The sequence below is a fragment of the Lathyrus oleraceus genome, chromosome 5 (assembly GCF_024323335.1).
Source record: "Lathyrus oleraceus cultivar Zhongwan6 chromosome 5, CAAS_Psat_ZW6_1.0, whole genome shotgun sequence".
Classification (NCBI taxonomy): Eukaryota; Viridiplantae; Streptophyta; class Magnoliopsida; order Fabales; family Fabaceae; genus Lathyrus; species Lathyrus oleraceus.
In genome coordinates, this window is record NC_066583.1 from 521,906,093 (window position 1) to 521,928,733 (window position 22,641).

The following is a 22,641-nucleotide window of genomic DNA, read 5'->3' on the forward strand; positions in this document are numbered from 1 at the left end:
GTAAACACATACGCGGCCCTATCGAGGCACATAACATCAATCCTGGGAACATAGTTCCACCGAATCACCTTGATCATGGAGGAAAGAGTAGCAAGAGCATCTGCCATCTGGTTCTCATCACGAGGTATATGATATAGCCTTACTATTGTGAAGAAAGTCAACAGTCTTCTCGCGTAGTCTCTGTAGGGGACCAGATTAGGCTGGAGAGTATTCCAATCACCATTCACTTGATTGATCACTAGAGTTGAATCTCCGAAGATGTCCAGAGTCTTGATTCTCAAATCAATGGCTTGCTCGATACCCATGATACATGCTTCATACTCAGCTTCATTATTGGTGCACTCAAAAGTCAGACGAGCGGTGAAAGGCATGTGGGCACCTTTCGGAGTGGTAATGATAGCACCAATTCCACTTCCTTTGGCATTGACGGCCCCATCAAACATTAAAGTCCACTTTTCTTCTGGATCAGGTCCCTCCTCAACAACTGGCTCTTCATAGTCTTTCATCTTGAGGAACATGATGTCTTCATCCGGAAAATCAAACTTCATCGGCTCATAATCATCAATCGGCTGCTGAGCAAGATAGTCTGACAGAATACTCCCTTTGATGGCTTTCTAGGATGTATACTGGATGTCGTACTCTGTCAGTACCATTTGCCAACGAGAAACCCTTCCGGTGAGAGCTGGCTTCTCAAATATATACTTGACTGGATCCATTTTGGAGATCAGTAAGGTTGTGTGAGTCAGCATGTATTGTCTCAATCGCTTAGCAGCCCATGCAAGTGCACAGCATGTCTTTTCAAGCATTGAGTATCTCGACTCGCAATCTGTGAATTTTTTACTCAGGTAGTAGATGGCATGCTCTTTCCTACCTGTCTCGTTGTGTTGATCGAGAACACAACCCATGGAATTATCAAGTACTGTCAAATACATAATCAGCGGTCTCCCTGGGACTAGAGGCATAAGGATTGGAGGATTCTGCAAAAACTCTTTTATCTTCTCAAAAGCCCTTTGGCAATCATCATTCCACCTGATGGCCTGATCTTTTCTCAATAATTTGAATATTGGCTCACACGTGGCTGTTAGGTGAGAGATGAACCTTGCAATGTAGTTCAACCTTCCTAAGAAACCACAGACTTGTTTTTCTGTTCTTGGCTCAGGCATTTCTTGTATCGCTTTCACTTTGGCCGGATCCACCTCAATCCCTTTTTCACTAACAATAAAACCTAGTAGTTTTCCAGATCTCACCCCGAAAGTACACTTGTTCGGATTAAGCCTCAGCTTGAATTTCCTCAAACGCTCAAACAGTTTCTGCAAATTCACCTGATGTTCTTCTTCCGTCTGAGATTTGGCAATCATATCATTAACATAAACCTCGATTTCATGATGAATCATATCATGGAAAAGAGTTACCATAGCTCGTTGATATGTTGCCCCAACATTTTTCAGACCAAACGACATCACCTTGTAGCAGAAGGTGCCCCATGGGGTTATGAAAGTTGCCTTCTCCATGTCTTCTAGTGCCATCTTAATTTGATTATAGCCAGAAAAGCCATCCATGAAGGAGAATACCGAGAACTGAGCCGTGTTATCCACCAAAACGTCAATGTGAGGTAATGGGAAATCATCTTTAGGACTAGCTCTGTTCAGATCCCGGTAGTCGACACACATCTGTACCTTTCCATCCTTCTTAGGTACTGGAACGGTATTTGCAACCCATGGCGGATAATTTGTAACCTCTAGAAACCCTGTATCCAACTGTTTTTGCACTTCTTCCTTTATCTTGACAGCCATCTCTGGTCTTGTTCTTCTGAGCTTCTGCTTGACCGGAGGACAATCCTCTTTGAGAGGCAAACGGTGTACCACAATGTCTGTGTCAATCCCTGGCATATCCTGATAAGACCAAGCGAAGATGTCAACATACTCTTGCAGCAATTCAATCATCCCCTTCTTCACATTATCTTCCTAAGCAGCCCCTATCTTGCTTTCTCTCTTGGTGTCCTCGGTGCCGAGATTAATCACTTCAACAGACTCTTGATGCGGTTGAATGACCCTTTCCTCCTGTTTTAATAACCTGGCAAGTTCTTCAGGGAGTTCACAGTCTTCATCACCCTCTTCTTCAGCTTGAAAGATTGGATTTTCAAAGTCGAAGCGAGCCATAGCAGAAAGGTTATCAATAGGATCCGGTGACGTGCATCTGCATGAGTGATGGTATGTGCTTATGAGTGTGAACAAGAAGTGGAAACTAAACAAAACATTGCCAAATATATATATATTTTTATATTTTTTATTTTTGAAAACTGCAAAAATAGAAAGACAGTGAACAAAATATTTGAATGCAAAAAGACGTCATTTATGTTGGTGTAAGCCCTAGAGGCCAATACTTTTGGTACTTGTATCGAATTATTTATTAATAATAAAAGGCTTTTTCTTTATTACGGTTGTTTAATAAAGTCCCTAGAATAGCTAGTCTGTTTAATGCATCAAGTGTGACTTGATCATGAGACCACATTAAACATAAGGACACTATTCTTAAAGTATCCGTAGTCGAGCTTTATTGTGAAGTGGGATAACATTAAAGCATTAAGACTATTATGTTTGTAGACTGATGATCACATCTCATGGATCATGGATAAAGAGTTATCAAGTCTTAAACATAGGTATGAATATTAAGAGTAATATTTATACCGGATTGACCCGCTATGAGAATACTATATAGAAAGTTATGCAAAGTGTCATAAGTTATTCTCATGGTGATAATAGTGTATACCACTCTTCGACCTGAAACCACTATGGACCCTAGATGTAGAGTCGAGTGCTTTGTTACTGATCCAACATTGTCCGTAACTGGATAACCATAAAGACAGTTGATGGGTACTCCACGAAGCATGCTGAGGGACATGAGTGTCCTAGATGGAATTTTCCCATCCTACGTAATAGGATAAATGTCTATGGGCCCAATATTGAACTGGACAAGGATGACACGGTCTATACCTTGTGTTCAATATAGACATAAGGGCAAAATGGTAATTATACACATAATTATTATCATAGGAGGTTTTGTCAGATCACATGACATTTTCGTGTCTTGGGCAACAGTGATTGTTGCTAGATACCACTCACTATTTATTATGTTAAATGCGTGATTTAATATAATTGCCAACGTCGCGAAAACCTACAGGGTCACACACAAAGGACGGATTGATGAGAGATAGAGTAACTAAGGAACATCGTAAGGTACGGTGTACTTAAGTAGAATACGAAGTATGGTAAGGTACCAAATACTTAAGTGATTTTGGCATATTATGAGATATGGGCCAAAATACACTTAAGTGGGCTTTTTGGCTTGAAGCCCACACAAGTGGTTCTATAAATAGAACTCTTGTGCAGAAGCATTGTATGGGAATACAACACAACTGAAGAGTTGAAATTTCGTATCTCTCTTTCTCTCACTCAAATCCTTCATTCATAATAGCTAGCACTACGATTGAAGGAATCCGTTCGTGTGGATTGAGTAGAGACGTTGTCATCGTTCAACGTTCGTGATCGTTCCGTGGATCTGTATCCAAGGTTTTGATTGTTACAAGAGATCTGCACCAAAGGTTTGAATCGCCACAAGAGGTAACGATTCTATCACTGATCATGCCCATTCGTAAGGATCACTAAATGAAGAAATTTTAAATTCCGCTGCGCCTTGGATGGCAATTCTCCTTCAGTGGTATCAGAGTCACCTACGAAACCAAGAATCTGATATCTGTTTTTGTTCTATATTAATATGATTAAAGATAGAATGAATCAAAGATTAAATTGAGATCGATCAAGTTATATATATGATATATGTAATTCTGATGCAAAATACATTATATATGATATAGTGTTCTCGTTTCGTTCATTCAAACACTCAATGGTTGTTTTCCTTTGAGCGATCAATGGTCATTTGCTTCTTGATCCGACATTAGTATGGTGAAGCAATGACGTGTTGATCAATCATACTGAATTAACAATCGAGATGTGTTTGACGGTCTGAAATTGGTGCATCAGGGTTAGTGACGGCACAAGGGTTGTGTTGTCAGAGAGTTATGCGATTGGGGTTATGATTGCACAAGAGTTGTGCTTTCTGAACACTTTTTGGAACAGTGTTAACCGGTTAACGCATATGGTTAACCGGTTAACGCAATACAAAATAAAATTTTGAGATTTTCAAACAGTGTTAACCGGTTAACGCTTTTGGTTAACTGGTTAACGCAAGGCGGAAAACCGTTTTCCAAGAGATTTTCAAACAGTGTTAACCGGTTAACGCATTTGGTTAACCGGTTAACGTAAGGCAGAAAAGAATTTTCTAACAGTTTTTCAAACAGTGTTAACCGGTTAACGCAAGGCAAAATTCACCCGTTCGGCTAACTCAGTGCTTTAAAAGTATCAAGTGTTGATGCGAAAAACGACGTCGATTTTAAATGAATTGTTCATTAAAATTTTGCCTTTGCGTAGTGTGATCGGTTTAATTTGGTTTTAATTAATTAAAGGAATTAATAATAATAATAAAGTGTTTATTATTGTCTTGTGGTGATCGGTTATGGCCTTAGTTTTCCTTTATTATGCTTTGAGTTTTAAAATACGACCTGCGTGTCGTGCCTCTCTCTTTATCTCCCAAATGTAACTTCTTTTCTCATCTCACTCCCTCGTATGTAAAACGAGTTTCTTTTTGTAATGTAATGATATGAAGAAAGCAAAGAAGTCAGTGCCAAAGGAGGACAACCTTGAAGATCTTGCTTGGAGAAGCTTATATCGTTGTAGGTTAGCTTAGGTTCTCTCATTGGCTTGGGAGAACAATTGCGCTAGGGGCCATAACTGTTTCATTATGTATGTATGTATGTTGATGCATGTAAATGTATGTTGATGCATGTGAGAGGCGATTTATATGATAAATAAGCCGGTGAGATCAGAATAATTGCAATTCCCTCAATTAAATATTAAGTTTATGCTTTCCAAGTTTTAACACTCATCAAGACTAGTATCGGATAATGTAGATTTCGCCTACGCGAGGTGCATGTTCTATATTAGTAAGGTGCGATGGGATAATTGTAATATCCAACTGTTAAAACAATGGGTCAAACTTAACTAAACAAATTATAATAAGATTATATATATGTTTAGAAGCAAGAGTTGGGAATGATCCATATGATGGATTGGAATAAGGAGTTACTCACCCAACTGAAATTTTCGAGAGTTGTATGAGATACAATTGGAAGGAGTTCCTACCTAAATAAACTAGTTTTGTGTAATCCGCCTACGCGGACTTAGAACGAAGTGAAATATGGATCTCGACCCACTAGAAAATCTTCCAACGGGATTTTCCGAATCAAGTGATGAGGGTCATTTGTTTTGAGTAAAATAGTGGGAGCATATTTAATTAAAGGCCTAATTAAATATGTCAATGATACTTATATTTTCATTAATCCTTATGTAGATTACCATGACAGCAAACACCTCTAACAACATCCCGCGATCAATCCTTGATAAGGAAAAATTGTCTGGGACAAATATTCTGGATTGACACCGAAACTTGAGGATTGTCCTCAAACATGATAAAAAGCTGTATGTCTTGGAGACACCTGTTCCTGAAGAGGAACCTCCTAGTTCTGCACCTAAGGCAGAAAGAGATGCTTATAAGAAGCATATCGATGATGCCAATGAAACTGCTTGTCTCATGCTAGCTACCATGAACTCAGAATTGCAAAAGCAACATGAGAACATGTCAGCGTTCGATATGATCGAACACCTGAAGTTGCTCTATCAAGAGCAAGCAAGGCATGAGAGGTTTGAAGTTTCAAAAGACCTTTTTCAAGGCAAGTTAGCTGAGGTAGCCCATGTAGGTCCCCATGTACTCAAGATGATTGGATATGTGGAAAACCTTGAGAGATTGGGTTTTCCCCTCGGAAAGGAACTTGCGAATGATTTGATCTTGCAATCGTTGCCAGATGGGTTTAGTCAATTTGTCCTAAATTTCAATATGAATGATATGGACAAATCGCTTCCTGAACTGCTCGCCATGTTAAGAACTGCCGAGCAGAATCTAAAGTCAAAAGGGAAGTCCATTCTGATGATCGGAAATGGAAAGAGACAGAACAAAAGTCCCACTAAGCAGAGTGATAAAGGGAAAGGCGAGGAAGTTGCCAAACCCAAACCCACCGTTGCTGCTTTAAAGCCTAGTGGAGGCATAGCAAAAGAAGGCACCTGCTTCCATTGCGGTAAGACCGGACACTGGAAGAGGAACTACCCAAAGTACCTGGAAGATAAGAAGAATGGAGTAGAGACTTCAACTTCAGGTATTTTTGTTATTAAAATTAATTTATCTACTTCTGCATCATGGGTATTAGATACTGGATGCGGTTCTCATATTTGTACAAATGTGCAGGGACTAAAAGGGAGTAGAGATTTGGCAAAAGGTGAAGTCGACCTACGAGTTGGCTATGGAGCAAAGGTTGCTGCTTTAGCCGTAGGAACTTATGTATTGACTTTACCTAGTGGTTTAATAATTCAGTTAGAGAACTGTTATTATGTACCTGCAATTAGCAGGAATATTAATTCCATTTCTTTTTTGGACAAGTTTGGTTTTTCATTTATAATAAAGAACAATTGTTGCTCAATTTATTTGAATGATATATTCTATGCTTCTGCACAAATTAACAATGGACTATATGTCCTTTATCTTAAAATGCCAATTTATAACATTAATACTAAAAGGATGAAACCTAATGAGTTAAATCCAACTTACCTTTGGCGTTGTCGATTAGGCCACATAAATGAGAAACGCATTTCCAAACTCCATAAAGATGGACTGTTGGACTCTTTTGATTATGAATCATATGAGACATGCAGATCTTGTTTAATTGGAAAGATGACAAAGTCTCCATTCACAGTAAAAGGTGAAAGAGATAATGATCTTTTGGCCCTCATACATACTGATGTATGTGGACCACTGAACATGCCAGCCAGAGGAGGTTTTCAGTACTTCATCACATTTACTGATGATTTCAGTAGATATGGTTATGTGTATTTAATGAAACACAAATCATAGTCCTTTGAAGAGTTCAAGGAATTCAAGAATGAAGTAAAAAACCAACTAGGTAAGAATATTAAAACTCTTCGATCAGATCGAGGTGGTGAGTATTTGAGCCTAGAGTTTGATGACCATCTGAAAGAGTGTGGGATCCTATCCCAACTCACTCCTCCTGGAACACCCCAATGGGATGGTGTATCTGAGAGAAGAAATCGAACCCTGTTAGACATGGTCCGATCTATGATGAGTCACGCCGATCTTCCAAACTCCATTTGCGGACATACACTTTTGGCAACAGCTTACACACTTAACCGTGTTCCATCCAAAAGGTTAAGAAGACACCATATGAGATATGGAGTGGTAAGAAACCACATATGTCTTACATGAAGATTTGGGGTTGCGAAGTTTATGTGAAACGACAAATTTCAACTAAGCTTGAGCCCAAATCTGACAAATGCTTATTTGTGAGGTATCCTAAAGAAACAAGAGGGTATCACTTCTACAATCCTTCTGAGGGCAAAGTGTTTGTCGCTCGAACTGGAGTTTTCCTAGAAAAGGATTTTAATTCCAAAGGAATCAGTGGGAGGAAAGTAGAGTTTGAAGAAATTCAAGAATCACAAGGCATTGATACACCTATGGATGAATAAGAGCAGGAAACACAAATAATTGTGTAAGAGCAACCTGCTCAAGTAGAACAAGACCAGCGTAGGTCAGGCAGGATACGTCACCTACCTGAGATATATGGATATCTCATCAAGGTGATGTATTACTCATGGATTTATCAAGAAAGAACATGAGCCTTGTGTCTACAAGAAGGTTAGTGGGAGCATGATCGTTTTCCTGATATTATATGTAGATGACATATTACACATTGGAAACGATATCCCTACCCTGCAACAAATAAAGTCTTGGTTGGGGAAATGCTTTTCTATGAAGGACCTAGGTGAAGCAGCCTATATATTAGGAATCAGAATCTATAGAGATAGATCACAAAATTGCTTGGCCTAAGTCAGAGTACATAGACAAAGTGCTGAGACGCTTTAATATGAATGATTCCAATAGTTATGTGTTTTGCTTAAATGGTGGCGCTGTGAGCTAGAAAAGTTCAAAGCAAGATACAATTGCTGATTCTACAACCGAGGCCGAGTATATTGCTGCCTCAAGTGCAGCAAAGGAAGCTGTTTGGATCAAAAAGTTCATTAGTGAACTTGGCATAGTCCCTAGCATTGTGGATCCCATTGGTCTCTATTATGATAACAATGGTGCTATCGCACAAGCTAAGGAGCCTAGATCTCACCAACGATCCAAACAAATACTTAGGCATTATCACCTCATTCGAGAGATAATAGATAGAGGATATGTGAAAATATGTAGAGTACCTACACTTGACAATATTGTTGACCCACTAACAAAGCCTCTTGCGCAGCAGAAGCATGATGGCCATACTAGATCAATGGGCATTAGGGGAATGCCTGATTGGCTCTAGTGCTAGTGGGAGATTGTTGGTGTAAGCCCTAGAGGCCAATACTTTTGGTACTTGTATCGAATTATTTATTAATAATAAAAGGCTTTTTCTTTATTACGGTTGTTTAATAAAGTCCCTAGAATAGCTAGTCTGTTTAATGCATCAAGTGTGACTTGATCATGAGACCACATTAAACATAAGGACAATATTCTTAAAGTATCCGTAGTCGAGCTTTATTGTGAAGTGGGATAACATTAAAGCATTAAGACTATTATGTTTGTAGACTGATGATCACATCTCATGGATCATGGATAAAGAGTTATCAAGTCTTAAACATAGGTATGAATATTAAGAGTAATATTTATACCGGATTGACCCGCTATGAGAATACTATATAGAAAGTTATGCAAAGTGTCATAAGTTATTCTCATGGTGATAATAGTGTATACCACTCTTCGACCTGAAACCACTATGGACCCTAGATGTAGAGTCGAGTGCTTTGTTGCTGATCCAACGTTATCCGTAACTGGATAACCATAAAGACAGTTGATGGGTACTCCACGAAGCATGCTGAGGGACATGAGTGTCCTAGATGGAATTTGCCCATCCTGCGTAACAGGATAAATGTCTATGGGCCCAATATTGAACTGGACAAGGATGACACGGTCTATATCTTGTGTTCAATATAGACATAAGGGCAAAAGGGTAATTATACACATAATTATTATCACAGGAGGTTTTGTCAGATCACATGACATTTTCGTGTCTTGGGTAGCAGTGATGTGTTGCTAGATACTGCTCATTATTTATTATGTTAAATGCGTGATTTAATATAATTGCCAACGTCGCGAAAACCTACAAGGTCACACACAAAGGACGGATTGATGAGAGATTGAGTAACTAAGGAACATCGTAAGGTACGGTGAGTAGAATACGAAGTATGGTAAGGTACCAAATACTTAAGTGATTTTGGGATATTATGAGATATGGGCCAAAATACACTTAAGTGGGCTTTTTGGCTTGAAGCCCACACAAGTGGTTCTATAAATAGAACTCTTGTGCATAAGCATTGTATAGGAATACAACACAACTGAAGAGTTGGAATTTCGTATCTCTCTTTCTCTCACTCAAAGCCTTCATTCATAACAGCTAGCACTGCGATTGAAGGAATCCGTTCGTGTGGACTGAGTAGAGACGTTGTCATCGTTCAACGTTCGTGATCGCTCCGTGGATCTGTATCCAAGTTTTGATTGTTACAAGAGATCTGCACCAAAGGTTTGAATCGCCACAAGAGGTAACGATTCTATCACTGATCATGCCCATTCGTAAGGATCACTAAATGGAGAAATTTTAAATTCCGCTGCGCCTTGGATGGCAATTCTCCTTCACTTTATTTATGATAAAAAATGCAGGTATCCACATAGATGAGCCCTACAATGAGTCATCACGCCCTGGGCGGAACGTAAGACTTGGATATGCATGAATAAACAAAGAAAAATACTCTTTAAGAAGAGTGACTTGGATAATCTCTTCAGAAGACCAGTTGCGGAGAACTTCACCCGGGACCCTTAGACGCACCCAGTTGTCAATGTCGCAATCACTATCCCCATCTTCTTTGTTGATTCCTTCGGGTACCATATCGGTGAATGCATGAGTCAGCTATCCTAGTAGTGGAATACCAAGTAAAATGAGAACACCGCGGCGATACCTGTTATGCAAGACATGCTAAGGAATATGCAAATGCAATGACATGTTTATCAATTCCAAAGGGCATTCTACCCCTTGATTTCAGTCTCTCAATAGATAAACAGTGTAAGAAAACCCCGACTAGAATCAAGAAGAAGATATAAACCCCTAGGAATAGATAAACATGATGCATGCAATGCTTATGATTTAATTTTAATATCAGAGGAACTTTAGAGTCTTATTTGCAAATTTTGGAAATATTAAACGTTTATCACATACGGAAATATCACGTCAATTAATATTTGGAAATGTTTTTACGCCAAAGAAGTACAGTCTTGGTAACCAAATACAATACAAGAGAGAAGGAAAATGAACATCCTATGGATCCCTAGAAGCAATCGCCCAAAGCCCTCGAGACCGGAAGATAAGCTGCACGAAGCCTCTTCACCTTCCTCTCATAGGCTGCCTCCATATCTGCCTTCTCTTTGGCGAGTCGATCATACTTCCTCTTCCAAAACTTGGAAGACTGAGGAAGTAGAGAAGTCAATGCGTCATCAGGATCATCAATAACCTCGTGCTCAAGGAACTCTATCAAAGCATCCTTCTCTCTGATCTGCTGAAGCAACTCCTCTCGTTCACGGATCCAAGCACGCGAACGGTCTTCGTCTCTCAACTCCTCAACTCCTTGGCTAGGGAGGGTTGAAGGCCCAGCCACAACCAAAGGTGTGGGTCTTGGATACTCATAAGGCATGAGGTACTCGGAAGCTCTCCTCCTAACCCAAGAGGTATAGGGTTCCAAAGCGATACAGTTCTCTGGACCTAGCTCTTTCCTTCCCTTCTTATGGATCTTGCGCCAAGCGCGGACCATCCTGCCCTTCAAGCCTTGGGGATCTTTACCCTCCTGAAAGAACACACCCTCTAACAGAATGTTATTGGGTTTATCCTTTAGGGGGAACCCAAGCTGACGACGTGCCAAAATAGGGTTGTAGTTAATTCCACCGCATGTACCAAGAAGAGGTACATTGGAGAATTCACCACAAGAGTCGATAATCTGCACACCATCATATACACGGTTGTACCAAAAGATATCATCATTAGTGAGAGACATAAGTCTCGTGGACCATCGTAGACATCCTTTGTTCTCCTTGAAGGCGAGCGTCTGAGGCAAGTGCGAAATAAACCACTTGTACAACAGAGGCAAACAACACACAATGGTACCACCGCCCTTTGCATTCCTCATATGCAAAGAGAAATAAGTGTCACCCAATAGAGTATGAACGGGATTAAGAGTAGAAAAAATCCTAATGGCGTTCACATCCACAAATTTGTTGATGTTGGGGAATAACACTAGCCCATAGATGAGAAGTACAAATATGGCCTCAAAGGCGTCCTCACTCATGGCCTTCCCAAACATAGTAGCTTGATCAATGAGGAAATCAGACGGGAGACCTTGAATTCCACCTTTGGTAGTTATATGAGCACCAATAATAGATTCATCTATACGTAACATATCAGCAATCTCTTGAGAAGAAGGAACTCTTTTCAAGCCACTGAACGGCAACTGGTCTAGGATAGGTATGCCCACAAGATAGGCATACTCCTCAAGCGTGGGCAAAAGCTAGAAATTCGGAAAAGTGAAGCAACGGTACAAGGGATCATAGAATTGCACCAACACACTCATTAGACCTTTATCCACTTGAGTAGCCAGAATAGACAGAAGCTTCCCATGACGAGCCTTGAATTCCAAGGGATCTAATACATAGGATGTCAAACTCCTTAACTCTTTCAAGTCGGGTTGTCTGAAACTGTACTTCTTCGTATTCCTTCTTTGCTTATCCATGTCTGAAAATTTGCAAATAGACCTCTTAAGTTCCTTGAAAGTTTTCTCATTGTTGATGATATGGATGTGTATGAATGCATGAATGCATGGATGCAACAATCACACTCAAGGATCAAGAAAATCACACCACACAAAGGTCATGGGATGGATCAAGTCATCCTTAATATCAATCATCCATTTTGGTGGATTATGGTTTACACCTTATCAACACCCAAGTTCCATTGATATTAAGGATACACAAGAACGGATCAACCACGAATCAAGGGTTTGTTGCGAGTCGCGAGCATGGAGTCTTGGTTAAGAACCACCCAAAGGGAGTGTACTATGGTTAAACCTGACAATCATGTTCTACAAGAGGTTCCCATAGTCATCATCCTATCTTTCGGATATTATCGGATAAACGACTACTCGTATTCCAAAAATATCCTCAAGAGAGACTCTTATGAGTGTAGTATCGCGTAACAATCGTATCAAATCTTACACTTGAACGATCTTTGCACTACGTCCTAAAAATAGGCCAAGATGGGCGTGGTAAACTAAGGTCCTTGGCTTCTAAGGCATATATTGGAAAGAGTAATGCCTAACCACGACTACTCGTGTGACATTATTGATTCCAACATAACCTCCACCAAGTGAATGGGCTTGCAAGTCAACTTGCTAAGGAATAACTCCACACAAGTCAACAAGACTATGCCATTCTCCTATCCTAAGTGCACTCGAGTTCGGGTATAGAACTCATCTCACGAAGATCACCAAGCATACAAGGAATTAATATTCAAACAATTCAATCATTACATACAATACAATAATCCCAAATTGCACAAAAATATGTCACAAAGCAATATACCATACAATACAACAAATATGAAAAGTAGACAAAACCCACTAGGCAAATGATATTCCCCAGCAGAGTCGCCACTTTTCTGTAGCGGGGTATTCATTACCATTAGAGATATTGACTAAATCCAAGGTAAACCATACAAGTCGAGTCGCCACCGCACTTCTATTTATCCAAAGGAATGGTTAGAAAGCGAACAAAAACCTAAAAGTTTTATCGAATCAAAAACTAGTAAAAATGTCAGAGATCTGGGTAAGGGGGTTGGTTATGCAATGGGAAGGTTTTAAGCACCCAAAACATCTTAGGTACTCCTAGGGAGCCCTTTTCATAAGTGTTGTTCTAGTCTAAAGGGTGTAGGTATATCTAAAGTATTATTTACTAAAAGGAAGGTTAAAAGAAAATGACTCGCAAGGATGTCGCATCCCCTGCCTACGTATCTCATTTGAGTATGAGAATCAGAATCTTCGTAGCTCGGCTACCTATGGGTTAAAGAGAAGTGTGCTTGGTAAGACGCCGCGTCTTATGCCTACGTATCTCATCTGGAATGAGAATCAGAGCAAAACGTAGTTCGTCTAACTAGGGGTTAAGGATTTCCATCTGAACATGGACTTACAAAAGAGGACACCAGCTGTGTCAAAGGAGGGTGGGCAGTGTGTTCAACGTCCTAGCAGTAGGTGTCGCAGCTCGCTGAATCGAGTCTTAGGCAGTTACCTCCTTGCAATAGAACGGACTGACATGCCACAAGATCGGAGACGCACGGAAGGTCTAAAAGTGGGGAAGCTCTGCTCTAGAGTTTTCATGCAATATGGACCTATGTGTTAGGATTTACAAAGGGGAACATCTACCTAATGTTAGCATGCAAAGAATAAGGGAATTCTACCTATGTTATCATACAAAGGGTTCTACCTAATGGGTGCTACCTAAACGGAACAAGAGTCGACGGATGGAGCGCGGAGAGGAGTTACGGATAAGGGTAGATGGCGATGCCGGAGGCACTCGACTTACAGGTAGATGGAGATGCCTGAGGTAATCGACTTATAAGAGGATGGATGAATGCATGCTGGTTCTGTTAAGTTTTGAAAATGATTACTCGACGTTGGATCGAGCTTTTGATCTTATTTTGAAATGGTTATCGGATGTTCATTTTAATTCTTGTATTAACAGGTGACTAAAGAAGTAAAGAAATAAATATTATACACTTTATGGGAGAGGGGTACATTTGTTATGAATGGGGATTGTTCATGGCAAACAAACAATAAGAATATATGTCTCATACATCATACAAGTAGGCAACAATTATCAATCAGATCGGATAAATAAACAATATATAACCAAACCAAAGAATCAAATAATGGAGAATTTAAACAATGTATGGGAGTATGAACATGTTAAATAATCAAGCAATAGAAAGCATGAATGAGAGAAACAAGTATAAAAGATAACAGATGAATCAAACAGATGAAAATATGCACACGAAGGGTCCACTGAATAATTTAATCAGGAAATGAGGTAAGGACCAAATAAAATCAAGGTAAAAGGCCTCTAATACATGGCATATGAGATGAACGAGAGAGGATCAAAAGATCTCTTAAATTGCCATAAGCAATCCCTAAGTCAAACATCGATCATAAAGAAGTCAACTGAAAATTCAAGTCAACTTAAAAAATAACAAATAAATAGAAAATTAATCAATAAATTTATGAAAAATTAAACTAAATAAGTTGGGTCCAGGACATCATCATCCCCCAAAAAGATTTTAAAAATAATGAAAATTGGCACGTGAATTAATTAAAACAAAACATAGGTCATACCAAAAGTCAATTAATAAGACTAGGTTAGAAATAAATCAAGAATAAATAGTAAATTAATCAAGAAAATTATGAAAAATTAAACTAAATAAGGTGGGATCAGGACATCATCATCCCCCAAAAAGATTTTTAAAATAATGAAAATTGGCACGTGAATTAATTAAAACAAAACTAAGGTCAAACCAAAAGTCAATTAATAAGACTAGGTTAGAAATAAATCAAGAATAAATAGTAAATTAATCAAGAAAATTATGAAAAATTAAACTAAATAAGGTGGGGTCAGGAGATCATCATCCCCCAAAAATATTTTAAAAATAATGAAAATTGGTACGTGAATTAATTAAAATAAAACAGAAGTCAAATTAAAAGTCCACCAACCAAACTAGGTCAAAAATAAATTGAAAATGTGAAATAAAATTCCAAGAAAAGGTCAGGTTGATCATGAGACAGTGCTCAACCTTCATCCCAAAAATCAAATGCTAACAATAATTTTAAGTCATAAAAATAAAATCAATAAAAAAGTGTGTTAAAATGGACCATTTAGAATAAATAATTAAAATAAAATATTAATATTAAAAAAATACGAAAATAAAAATTATATAAAATTAAATAAAACGTTAAGAAAAGTGAAAAATATTTTTGGGTAATTTTATGGACGAAGAAAATATTTTAAATAAGAAAAAGAAATATGAAAATGGAAGGATTAATGGTGATGAACATGGTAAGCAAGCGTAGATATATCAAAACATGGCCATGGAAGAGATGATTACCTAATGGAAAATAGAAGTGGAATGGAATCTGATATGTGATGAAGCTTTTCCTCCTTGCCACGAAATTCCAATGCTCCTTTAGGGTTAGGGTTTCAGCTTCTTAAATAGGGTGGATTAGGTGTTCTCATGGGCTTTTTAGTAAGTGATTTATCAATAAGAATAAAAGTGTGAAGTGATGTGTAAAATATTGTTATTTTGGGCCAAACTTAAGTGAATGGATGTCCAATGCATGGCCAAAAGAGATAAAAAACGTGACTGGTTTGTGCAGCATGCTTAGAAAATCTGATTGTGCCAGCCAGACCCAAAATTTGCCTAGAAAATCAAGTCATGGTGCCCACTTTAAATGAATGTATCTCTCAAACCATGGATCCAAATGAGATGATTCCAAAAGGATGTGAAAGAGGACATGGCAAGGTACAATTGTTGTGAAGAAAATATTTTCAAATAATGCCTTGAAGTGCAAGAAAACTGACCAAGAAGTCTTGACAAATTTTGAAGATTTTGGACTTAGAAATGTTTCTAAGTGTCCTATAAAAATGTCTCACTTTGACTAAGCATAACTTTCTCAATTCTAATCCAAATTGAGCAAACTTTATATCTCTAGAAAGAGTGGAACAAGAGGAACAACTTTCATGTTGGAGAAATTTTCAAATGGAGCTTTTATCTTGATGCAAAATGGGCTTAAAGTGAGTGCAACGATCATGAAAACTTGCCCTAAATGGAAAGTCAATCATTTCCAAATTAAGTAACTTTTCCAATTCCTGATTAAATGATGAATCCATGATCCAACCTTGATCAAATTTCACATGTAGGATCCCCTAGGCATGGATTTTGGGATTCCACTCTCAAAATGTCAGGAGTTGACTTTTCTGGCCCCACAGTTGACTTTTCCCAAATTGTTTGATTCCCGATTCCATTGATCAATTGAAGCACTTCTAGCTCAAATAAAGAGCTGATTTTTTGTATGTAGACCCTTGTGGATATATGGAGGGCCATGGAAAAGAGTTTCACCCAAAGAATCAGAAATAAACTGATTTTATACCAAACCCTAGTTTTAGGGCAAAATGATCAAGAACTGATTGCACTGATTGCCAATGGATCTTTCTGAGATAATTGTGAATCTTCCTAGGCCAAGATGCCTCTCTAATCATGACATGGATGAGCTCCTCTACTTCCAACCAAACATTACCTGTTGCAGGTAGCCATGAAACCCTAATTTCCTGATTAAGTCCAAATGAACACTCTGATAGCTCTGAATCTTTCACTGATGAACTGGGGACCATAATAAGATACTTGGACCCCCCCTGATACCCTTGAGACTTGTATACTTAGAAAATGAAGTCCAATTCTCAATCTTGCTTTGTGTGGGCTCCTTCTGTTAAGGAGTGATCGATCAAAACCTGATCTCCATGTCACTAATGCAGTATGCAATGAGTATGGCCTAATATGATGCTAATGAAGTGTGAAACATAATCCCATGCTTCCAGGAAAAATGAAGGGTAAATTTTGGGGTATTACACATACATATTGTACCTTTTGCTCATTTCTCAAAGAGATACATTGTACCAAAAATATTCATTGTTTACACCATTTGCAAAGCATAAATGGCACATGTACACCATATAATTTTACAACAAATTAAAACTAAAAAAAAGATTAACCAACAAAAACAATAACCAAAATGCAATGTCTTATAGGTCGTCCAAAAGTTACCTTATGTAATTTATCATCGGTCGTTAAGCACTTATAATTTAAATCACATTCAAAACCTATTAAGATCATTAATAACAACAACTTTAAATCTTTAGTAAAAAGAATATAAAAAGCTAAATGAGTAAATATATATTACTAAGTGGTATAAAATATTTACGTACTAGTTTTCTCAATTTCTTCATCATAATCAATTACTAAGTGGTATATAATATTTACGTACTAGTAAATATCATACATGCACATCATCATCATAATCAATTTCTTCAAATGAGAGATGTACATGTGTTATGAAAGAGGGACTATCAAAATTTAAATCTTGATTTTCATCACTATTTAGAATATATTTTCATTGTATAAAAATTGACCATCTTTTGTTAGAAGGATTATTGATATAAAAAACTTGTTTTTCTTGGGATGCCATGGTGAATGGTTCGTTCATATAAGTTGCCTTTCAAAGATCAACTTGTGTGAATACCGATTTCTACACTAATGTTACTATCAATCCACTTGCACTTAAATAAAAGAACTTTAAAAGTAACATAATAAATCTCCATAGTCTCTTAAGTGACCCTAAAGTACACTCTAGATGCCATGTACGAGATTCTTATCTCTCGAACTAGAGAAGTACATAGATTCATCTTCAACCATAACCCCACTATTTTGCAAGATACTACGATCATCCTTTGATTCGTATAGAATTAATATTTATTAATTTCGTATGCACTCGAAGTTATTACAATAAACTTAGGCATATGTGGCATCCACTTAATTATCTTTGATGCACTACTTTCTTTAAAAACTCTTTCATTAAACTAAGTTATGAAAGTTTTGTTATACTTTATCAACAATATTTTTCATTCATCCGGGGGAGTTTTTTCTTGATAAGACTTTTGTGAATGGTCAAGTAAGGTTGAATTTCTCTAATGTTATTCAATATATACAAACGTGATTGAATAACAACATCTTGGTCAAATGTCTTGACATTTAAATCTTGAATACCTCTACCATCACATCTTCCATCATGATGATACTCGAGAATTCCTATATAGTTCGCTATTGACAAATAGTTTGTAAAAAACACAATAGCTTCTTCTGTGATGTACTGTTCAATGATCGAAACTTTCTGATGATGATGATTATTTATATATCCATCTTAAATAAATTGAACCATAAATTCTAATATCCCTTACTATATAAAAATCGTCCATAACTCAAATAGTATTATCTTATCATATAAATTAACTACATAAGCATGCAACTCATCTAATCAAAATAAGTGTTTTTTGTGAGACTATTTTGTATTTATTGTGAAATCCTAGAAATTGTAGGAGAAGATTCATAAGCTTATCATAAACAACATCATGATTCACAGTGAACAAAATCCAAGAATGTGGACTCCACCTACTTCTTAGCAGATTACTACATAGTATAGATCCTATCCGACACTACTTTGATTTTTGTAAAGATTTAGAACAATACTTTTTTTGGTTTGCCACTTTTTGAAATAAAATTGTTTGAATCTTTTCTTCCAAATATCTTATTTGAAGAAGAGCCCGAATCATTCATTAGCGAATTTTCTAAGCCACTTTTTACTAATCCTTTATAAATATACTATTACAACTTAAGATACTGCAGTAATATAACCCTTCCATTAATGGTTTATAAATTAAAATTAATAAAACTTTATTTAATATCAATAATATTTTAATAATAGTGTTTTAATAAGGATTAAATATATTTATTTTATTATCAATGGAAAATAAATATTAAATAAAAATATTATGATAATTTAATTAATAATTCATTTTGTAACGCTTAATTTTTTAAATTTAAATGTTATTGTTATCATTTTTATTTTTGTTATAAAATTTGTCATAAATCTCAATATCGATTGGATCAGTATGGATATTTATAAGGAAATTAAACATTTAAATATATTATATTATCTTTTGAATATCAATATAACATGCTATATTTCAAATATAATATATGTTATGAGATGGAACTTGGAGCATTATTTCATCATAAAATCTCTGTCCTTGTATTATTACTAATCCAAACCCTTCAATCTTTTGGATTTTACCATAACATAACTTCTGCACCTTATAATAGTATTTGATTAGAATAAACAAAAAATGCTTTAACTTCTTCTGTTTTGACTCATGTGAACATCTTAAGCATGCAAGTCTCTTCAGAGTATTTAAGTGTTTTTCCTAAGACTATTTTGTATTTATTGTTGGCTATGTAGTAAATGGGTCTTATTTCTTGCTCAAAATACAAGAACCTAGGATGTGGACTCCACATACTACTTCTGAGCACAGACTACATAGCATAGGTTTCCTCTATCCCAACACTATTATTATATTACATGTATATTTGAATAATATTATAATTCAATTAATTGGACATTTTATCACATTAACTCATTGAATTTATAATATTTAATCAAATTAACTATTAAAGTAGCTTAACTAATTTTAAAATTAAAAATATGAATAGTCTGAGTTCATAATTTTGTCTATAAGATTATGATAATTATTATCACTTCATCATCAAATTAAAAGAAAATTTTATATTATCTGAAGTAATTTTTCAGATAACCACTTTGATTATTTTAATATGTTTGTTTAAGTTTTTAAGAAAATCATTTTTAATTTTAAAATAGTAATTTAATTCTAGTAGTTATTCTAAATTATTTATTTATTTTTTTAGTAGAAAGAAGGGCTAAAAGATTTTAATTTAGGAGCTTCGAATTAAAAAATACATGATATTAAAAAACAATTTTTTTAATTTTTTTAATTTTTTGAAACTAATCATGTTTTTTTAAAAAACTCAACAAACACACTTAAAAGATCTTGAAAAAATAAATAAATGTTACTAAATAAAGTGTGTTTAGATGTATGAACTTATAAATATTGTAAATTTTAAAAAATAGTCTTCACAACTAAAATCTCAATATCGTTGTTATTTATTCTTTTTCTTTTTATTCACTTATAAATAATGTAAAAGACATAAACGATAATTAAAAGAAACAATTTTGCCAAACAAAGTCTTAAAGTCCAATTATTTGTACTTTTTCTTCTCATTCATTTATAAATAGTCCAACTCAATTCCACTTCAATGCATCTTTTACATTAAAACAATTTTTCCACAATAACATAGAAGAAGAAAAATGACACACAAAGTTGTTTTGTCTCTCCTCCCTTTTCTCATGCTCTTGTTGATTGTAAGTTACTTTTTATCTTTTAAATTTATATTTTTCATCACTTAAATATCATAATTTATCATTTCTCATCTTTTTTTCTATTCATCGCATTCACACACAATCAAATGCTTCTATTTGATTTGATAAAATAATATATTTTTGTTGTAATGAAATTTAAAAAATTACTTTTCTTTAATTTTTATTTTCAAATTTTGTATTCATATGCACCATCCAAATGTTACTCAATAATATCCCTTCATTCAATTGTATTGTAGAATGGGCAAGGAAGCTATGCTCGATATATGAAACATGAGCAAGAGAATGTAGAAGAAAAACACGCTTATCAGCCTTACCTTGATGGTTGGCTCAAAAATCCATTGAAGAATCAAAAACTCATCCATGACTCCAACCAAGTTTATCTTGATGGATGGTTGAAAGATACTCGATCTGAGAGAGAGAAATCCATCTCTGACTCCAACCAAGTTTATCTTGATGGATGGTTGAAAGATACCCGAACTGAGAGAGCAAAATCTTCCCCCGATTCCAACCAAGTATACCTTGATGGATGGTTGAAAGATACGCGAGCTGAGAAAACAAAACCAATCGCAGACTCCAACCAAGTTTATCTTGATGGATGGTTGAAAGATATTAGAGTTGAGAGAGCTAAGTTCACCCCTAACACAAACCAAGTTTACCTTGATGGATGGTTGAAAGATACCCGAGCAGAAAAACAAAATTCACCCCTGACTCCAACCAAGTTTATCTTGATGGATGGTTGAAAGATACTCGAGCAGAGAAAGAAAAATCCACCTCTGACTCCAACCAAGTTTACCTTGATGGATGGTTGAAAGATACTCGTGCTGAGAAAGTAAAATCTACTGCTGACTCCAACCAAGTTTATCTTGATGGATGGTTGAAAGACATCAGATCTGAGAAAGCAAAGTCCACGCCTAACTCCAACCAAGTTTACCTTGATGGATGGTTGAAAGATACCCGATCAGAAAAAGAAAAATCCACCTCTAACTCAAACCAAGTTTACCTTGATGGATGGTTGAAAGATGCCCGAGCTGAGAAAGCCAAATCCACCTCTGACTCCAACCAAGTTTATCTTGATGGATGGTTGAAAGATACCCGAGCAAAGCAAATAAAATCCACCCCTGACTCCAACCAAGTTTACCTTGATGGATGGTTGAAAGATACCCGATCTGAGAAAACAAAATCCCCATCTGACTCCAAACAAGTTTATCTTGACGGTTGGTTGAAAGATACCCGAGTTGAAAAAATAAAATCTCCCTCTGACTCCAACCAAGTTTACCTTGACGGATGGTTGAAAAATATCCGAGCTGGGAAAGTGAAATCCACATCTGACTCCAACCAAGTTTACCTTGATGGATGGTTGAAAGATATCCGAGCTGAGAAAGTGAAATCCACATCTGACTCCAACCAAGTTTACCTTGATGGATGGTTGAAAGATATTCGAGTTGAGAAAGAGAAATCCACCTCTGACTCCAAACAAGTCTACCTTGATGGATGGTTAAAAGATACTCGAAACTAGTTCATATCTTTGTTTGTCAATGTCTATGTCATTCCGAAAACTTTTCATGATGTTCCTATGTTTTTAACTTCTATGTACTGCAAGATCTTATTTCTATGTACTAAGTAAGGTCTCGTTTATGTACTTAATGAGCTATTGTTACTATGAGCTAGATGTTTGTCTTTTAAAATAAACCTTAATTTAATTCGATAAAGATTGAGTTGGTGTTTCTTTCATATTTCAAACCTTAGAGGTGAAGTTATGTTTTATTATTTCAACATGTTTATTGTTAAAATAAATAATGGAATAGAGATATCAAACTCCCAAACATTTGAGAAGATGAGATGTTAAGACTCTTGAAACCTTATAATACAATTATTCAAGTATTATATATTAAGTGTGATTTATGTGTTTAAAATAAGTAAAGGAATAGAGATATCAAACTCTCAAACATTTGAGAAGATGAGATGTTAAGACTCTTGAAACCTTATAATACAATTATTCTAGTATTATATATTAAGTGTGATTTATGTGTTCAAATTCTATTTTGTAAAGAATTAATTTTTATCATTATTTAATCATAAAATTAAATATCAAATAATAATTTGTATATAGATTAACTTTTTTTTATTGAAATACTAAGTGTGTTTATAAAAGCCCTTCAATTGCCACTAGCTCACTTTAAGCTTATGTGCACCACGCTTTCCAGAAGAAAAAATGCAA

General features: G+C 36.1%; 1 protein-coding gene across 1 annotated transcript in view; it reads left to right on the forward strand.

Annotated features, from left to right (window-relative positions):
• LOC127081775 (uncharacterized) overlaps positions 1-21,939 on the forward strand; it is a 142,694-nt gene extending 120,755 nt beyond the window's left edge. Inside the window, exon 4 of the mRNA XM_051021992.1 lies at positions 21,562-21,939. Coding sequence (XP_050877949.1) covers positions 21,562-21,939 — 378 coding nt within the window. The remainder of the gene's footprint in view (positions 1-21,561) is intronic.
• The last annotated feature ends 702 nt before the right edge of the window (positions 21,940-22,641 follow it).